Raw genomic sequence first — 6481 nt, forward strand, 5'->3', positions numbered from 1 at the left:
ATATTTCCTTGTCCAATAAACCTCGTCTTTCCAGGCCATCTTCACAATTCTTCTAACTGCATAAGTACAATAAAATGAACAATGCACTTATTCGGCACATAAGACCATAACTTAAGATGGAGGATGCACTTATTCAGGGGAAAATAAGCTCAAACTCCATCTCTCCACTCCACAAAGCTTTAAATTATAATAAAGTAAGAGCCCTTCATTTCAAGTGGGTTTTGCTAAACCAGAACTACGTGCCTCGAAATAGACATGTCATACCAATGAAAGAAAAGAAGTTATCTGAAATTGAATCAAACAAGCAACCCCTTCTTCCCCTCGGCCCCTTTTTAGAAGTATATTAGAGCATGCCTACCCATCATGAAATATAAATCAAACTGATTACCCATTTTTACATCTCACCTTCATACGCCGCTCTCTTAAAGCGAGTAATCCAGCTTAGTTTATATTGCATCGATATCAGCTCCTGAAAACTTATCCTTGGTCATAACAAATTCTTCCAAGTTGACATCATCAGCCAAAGTCATCCTTGCTGTGTGTATCTGGAAAATGTGCCTCCTTGTTTTAATATCTGGAAGTGGGAACCCAATTTTTCTGTCTATCCTCTACCAGGCCGAAGCAGGGCAGGATCCAGACTCACAATTTTATTGGTTGCAAAAATCACCTTAACATCTCCTCTGGAATCAAAGCCATCTAACTGGTTCAGTAGCTCCAACATAGTGCTCTGAATCTCTCGTTCACCACTTTAATATGTAATATGCTCCACTAAATACTACAGTAGTTTGTTTTAGATCATCCCAAGAATCAAAAAGGGACTTCACGATTTTCAAATACAAGGGACTAAAATAGACAGATATCATCACGGGTGCTGATATTTGTGCCCCAAGAAGTTAGTTGTCGTGCTCCATCAACACTGAAATACAACATGCCTTTTACCAACATTGAAAAGTACGTGGCAATCAAATGATGTTTCATTTCGTTCTCTGTTTTGGGACCAGTGTCACAACCCAAAACCATCAATTCCCTCCTCCAATATGAAAACTGTGGTGAAATCCCATCCGTCCCTCCCCCCAACCCGCCAACCAAATCCTTAATCCCTCTCTTCCTTCTCCTTTGCTACAGCCCTTCCCTCGGCACCTTTCCACACCTCTGACCAGTGGATCCTATTAGGTCTTCATTCTTTGCAATTAGACTCAGATACTTTTAAAGTCAAAATGGCATTGGAGCACAACCCTGGTCAAACCATGTCATGTCCGACCAGTTTCTCTTCGCGCAACCCTGTAGCCCCTCTTGGTAAAACTCTAACACACTAGCACCCATTGCCCCAACACATCAAACAAAAAAAGTTTTTTCTTCAGTTGATTGAAATCAAACCTTGAAGATAGTTCCTTTTCTACCAAGGAAGTAGTATGGTTTGTGGGACCACCAATATACTGCTAAGTGAATATAATGTATAGTTGTATAGAACCCAGCTAGATTTCTTGCAAGCTTAAATGCTATATACTCATTGCATGTGCTTGATGCCTTTAATTTAATCCACTTACTTTATCACCACAACCAAAAAAAAAGAATCTTTAAGGTACAGTGGGAAGTTCACATGAAAACAGAGTACAACAACAACAACAACAAACCCAGTTTGATCCCAACAGGTGGGGTCTGGGAGGGTAGTTTGTACGCAGACCTTACCCCTACCTAATGCAGGTAGAGAGGCTGTTTCCAATAGACCATCGGCTCAGGAAGGACAAGAAGAAGAAGTGCAAAAAAGGGGGGGGGGGGGGGGGGTAAGGAGTAAGTAGTACCAAATAATAGCAGCAGGGAATACAATGCCTGAGACAAACACAACCACATAACGTAATAGGAATCTAAGAATATTAAGGGACATGCATGCTATTAAGACTAACTTACTAACCTTCTACCTTAATCATCGACCTCCACAACCTCCTATCAAGGGTCATGTCCTCAGTGAGCTGAAGCAGCGCCATATCGTATCTAATCACCTCTCCCCAGTACTTCTTAGGCCTACCTCGACCTCTTCTCAAACTCTCCATAGCCAACCTCTCACACCTCCTGACAGGAGCATCAATGCTTCTTCTCTTAACATGTCCGGACCATCTCAGCCTTGACTCCCGCATCTTGTCCTCCACAGAGGCTACTCCCACTCTGTCCCGGATAGCTTCATTCTTAATCCTATCTCTCCTGGTATACCCACACATCCATCTCAACATCCTCATCTCTGCTACTCTCATCTTCTGCAGATGGGAGTTCTTGACTGGCCAACACTCATCCCCATACAGCATAGCCGGTCGAACCACCGCTCGATAAAACTTACCATTAAGTCTTAACGGCACATTCCTATCACACAACACACCGAAAGCGAGCCTCCACTTCATCCATCCAGCACCGATGCGATGTGCGACATCTTCGTCAATCTCCCCGTTACCCTGGATAATAGACCCGAGATACTTAAAACTCGTTCTCTTGGGGATAGCCTGAGCATCAAGCTTAACCTCTACATCTGCATCATGGATCCCGTCACTGAATTTGCACTCCAAGTATTCTGTCTTGGTTCTACTCAGTTTGAAACCTTTAGACTCCAAGGTCTGTCTCCAAACCTCCAACCTCGTGTTAACTCCGCTACGCGTCTCGTCAATCAACACTATATCATCGGTAAATAGCATGCACCAAGGCACCTCCCCTTGGATGCGTCGCGACAGTACATCCATCGCCAAGGAAAATAAAAATGGGCTAAGAGCCGATCCTTGGTGCAACCCCATCACCACAGGGAAATGCTCTGAGTCACCCCCCACAGTCCTCACCCGAGTCTTAGCATCATCATACATGTCCTTAATCACTCTAATGTACGCTATCGGAACGCCACTAACCTCCAAACACCTCCATAGGAATCCCTCGGTACTTTATCGTATGCTTCTCAAGGTCAATACACACCATATGCAAATCATTCTTCCTCTCCCTGTACTGCTCCACTAATCTCCTTACCAGATGAATCGCTTCCGTAGTCGAATGCCCCGGCATGAATCCAAACTGGTTATCGAAAATAGACATGCACCTCCTCACCCTGGCCTCCACCATCCTCTCCCAAACCTTCATAGTGTGACTCAACAACTTGATACCCCTATAATTGTTACAATTTTGGATATCACCCTTGTTCTTATAAAGCGGAACCATCGTACTCCACCTCCATGCTTCGGGCATCTTCTTTGTCTTAAAAATAACATTAAATAGCCTAGTGAGCCATTCCAAACAGAGTGGAGGAACAAATTTTCGGAGCACAAAAAACAGCGTTGTGTTATGATTTCTGTCATGTCCTCCAAAATTTGAAACAAATCTAATATGAGGCAGCAGAATTTTGTTTTCACAAAATGCTTGTAAGATACTTTGCAATATTAAACATCAAATCCTTGATGGGGAAAAAATAAATTAACTATTGACCATTTAATCTTAAGATGCATGAAGTCTGAGATGTTTCTTGACGAAGATAGGCAGACAGAGAGCCTTGTCTAGATGCCACTGTTAGTATGTTAGTAGCGCAATCAGAAAAAGAAAAACACTCCCTCCTTCCAAACTCAAAGTAAACTAGCTAACAGCAGTATGGTATGACCTAGGCAAATGCCAAAACTGATGGTGGGTGACATCTAGACATGCAAATATGGATATCTGTATTGTTCACACACACACATGCACACATGCATGCATGCATGCATACATACTGTTCTTAATTTAAAAAATGAGAACAGCTGGGAAACAACAAACTTTTAAAATTGTATCAGGCCACTACTTTTTGCCACGTTATAGAAACAAAATCTTGATCATCAGAAATTGACCAGACAAGTAAAGGTTCAGACCTAAGTTTGCTCCTAAAGACCTATGTTAGGAACAGCAAAAAGCAAAATATAGTTCTGAAAACAGATAAAAATTATACTTTGCAACTTTCCATAGGCCTATGGAAACACATATCCAGTTTATGGATGAGTTCCAACTTAACTCAAAACTCAAGTTAAGGAGTTGAACACTATCAAGTTTTGGAGAGACAAGTGGCTGGGAACAATAACACTAAAAGATGAATTTCTAAATTTGTACCTACTGGCAATAGATCAAGAATCCACTGTAGAACAATCTGGGCAGAACAGCTCTTGGGACCCTCAATTCAGGAGACATTTTCAAGATTGGGAGATCAATGAACTAATGGAATCAAACCCCAGCTGAAGGACAAACTGGAATGGGGGGACTCTAAGGAGAGGAAACTTACCGTGAGGAAAGCATATGCACACTTATGCTCCAACAATGATCTGATAAACAATTGGCCATGGAAACTAATTTGGAGAACAAAACTGCCTCCTAATGTGATTTGTTTCAGCTGGGTTGCTTTAAATGAAGCATGCCTCACACAAGACAACCTCAGCAGATGGAGTAACCAACAGTGAATAGGTGCTACATGTGCAATTTGGACTCTGAAAGTGTTAGACATCTCTTTTTGCATTGTCCTTTAGCATGTAATATTTGGAATATGTTCCTCTCTATTTTTGGACTAGCCTGGATCAAGCCTAACAGCATCAAGGAAGCATATGAATGTTGGTGTTCATGGAGAGTTGGTAAACCCATCAAAAAAAATTTGGGTAATGGTACCTGCTACTATCTTTTGGTGCATCTGGAATGAAAGGAACCGTAGATGTTTTGATGGGATCTCAACTCCGACTCATGCAGTCAAAGCAAAATGCTTATTGAATTTGTTTAGTTGGCTAAATAAGGCACCTGTAACTAGTTGTGTTCAATTTTTTGATTGTGTCCGCTCCTTAGCGTAGTTTTTTTGTGTACATGAGAAGACACCATCTCTCTTAATTCTAATATTTTGCCTACATCTGCTGGATGCTTTTAATAAATTCTCCTTTCTTCATCAAAATTTATCACGGATAGTGTATAGAACTTAAACTCAAAAGGATTTCAGTTATATCCGCTGACAATGTACATAACGTTTACACCACATGTCAATTTCTACACACATGAACTTAAACTCGAAAAAGAAATTAAGTTATAGCATAACCTAAGAATGCCACTAAAAAAGTTTACACGGAACTTAAACTCAAAAACAAATTGCGATATTTCCAAACTCCAATTTTAATTTACTTAACGAATAAGTCCAATTTCACATTAGATATTCTAAATTTCTCAAATTCTGAAGCCTTTAGAAAATATTTTAAAAAAACGAATAGAATAAGAACAAAAGCTGACCTGAAAATATAAGGCGTTCAACTTCTGCTGGAGCGAAATTGGGGAAAGTTTTACCAAATTTCTTCAATTCATTCATCATCACGAACATGAATTAAAGCAGTGTTTTTAGGGCATTCGCAAAGAAAAAGAGTACTTCTCTAGAACAAGAAGTTACCAAGGTGCGTACTCCAATCACAAAAGCTTTCTTCAAATTCGAGTACCTTGTTCTTGGATCTGTCGTTAATTCACTTGTATTCTCCATTTTCAGAAATCGGAATTTTGATTTTTATAAAGCTTATATCCGTTTGGTATATTTGGTCAGAATCGTTGGATTTGCAGGTTTGGACCAGTTTTTGCCGCCCTTTCAAACGTAATTAATTAATTAATTAAGGAGATATTTAAAAGAATCCTGTCAATTAAAGGGGTAGATTGCACAAATAGGTCACTCTTTAATTTTTGTTCCTTTTTTAAAATAAAGTTTTGCAAATGCTTATTAAATTTAATTCTACAAAGAGCTTTCTGTATAAAACTTCAGATGATCTCTATCATAGCTGCAAAGATTCAACATTAATTTTTGCTAATTCAAAATATTCAACATTTTATACCAGAAATCAAATGACGTATATATAAATAATACGTCACTTAAAGCAAGATTTATTTTCTTTATCCCTTAAATAAAATGACCCCTTAAATCTGTTTGGGTCGTTTAATTTGATCTGTACACAAAATTCACCATTAATATTCACATCATCATAGCCATGCCCCAATTGACCGCTATTAGCGTAAGCTAAGTTAATTCAGACTCTCCCTTCCATTAACAATTGAACTCCAGGAACTTTTAGGGTGATTGTAACAATATTCCAATTCCAATTGTGGAAATACCAAAGAGAAGTGTTCATGTTTGGAAACAAAAAATTACAGTTGTGGACTGCCAAACCTAACCCAAATATTTGAAGTTGAGTCGGGAGTTAGGCTTGACCGTCCCAGCTTCAAACCCGTATGTGAAGTTTAAAATTTCATATCCAGGATTTTTGGCTTCAGTCTGATGAATATGCATTTAATTCTGAGACAGTTAAACTTTAAAAAATTTATAAACTTTGGTTATTCTTTAAGTATGAATCTTAAATACGGCCTTTTTTGCACCTTGCCCGCCGAATTTGGCCATTATACATGCCATGATCGAGGCCTTTTGATGTTAAATTGGGGAGACTGACAGGAATGGCCCGAGGGGCTGTCTTAGCAGAATGTCCCC

General features: G+C 39.5%; 1 protein-coding gene across 1 annotated transcript; it reads right to left on the reverse strand.

The window, feature by feature from the left end:
• Positions 1–446: 446 nt before the first annotated feature.
• Positions 447–3111, reverse strand: LOC109240195 (26S protease regulatory subunit 7-like). Its single transcript, XM_019406835.1, has 4 exons — positions 2886–3111; positions 1803–1830; positions 668–746; positions 447–608 (listed from the first exon to the last, which is right to left on the reverse strand). The coding sequence occupies exons 1-4, from the start codon at positions 3109–3111 to the stop codon at positions 447–449; spliced, it is 495 nt and encodes a 164-aa protein (XP_019262380.1).
• Between the last annotated feature and the right edge of the window lie 3370 nt (positions 3112–6481).

Source organism: Nicotiana attenuata, unplaced genomic scaffold (assembly GCF_001879085.1).
Source record: "Nicotiana attenuata strain UT unplaced genomic scaffold, NIATTr2, whole genome shotgun sequence".
Lineage (NCBI taxonomy): Eukaryota > Viridiplantae > Streptophyta > Magnoliopsida > Solanales > Solanaceae > Nicotiana > Nicotiana attenuata.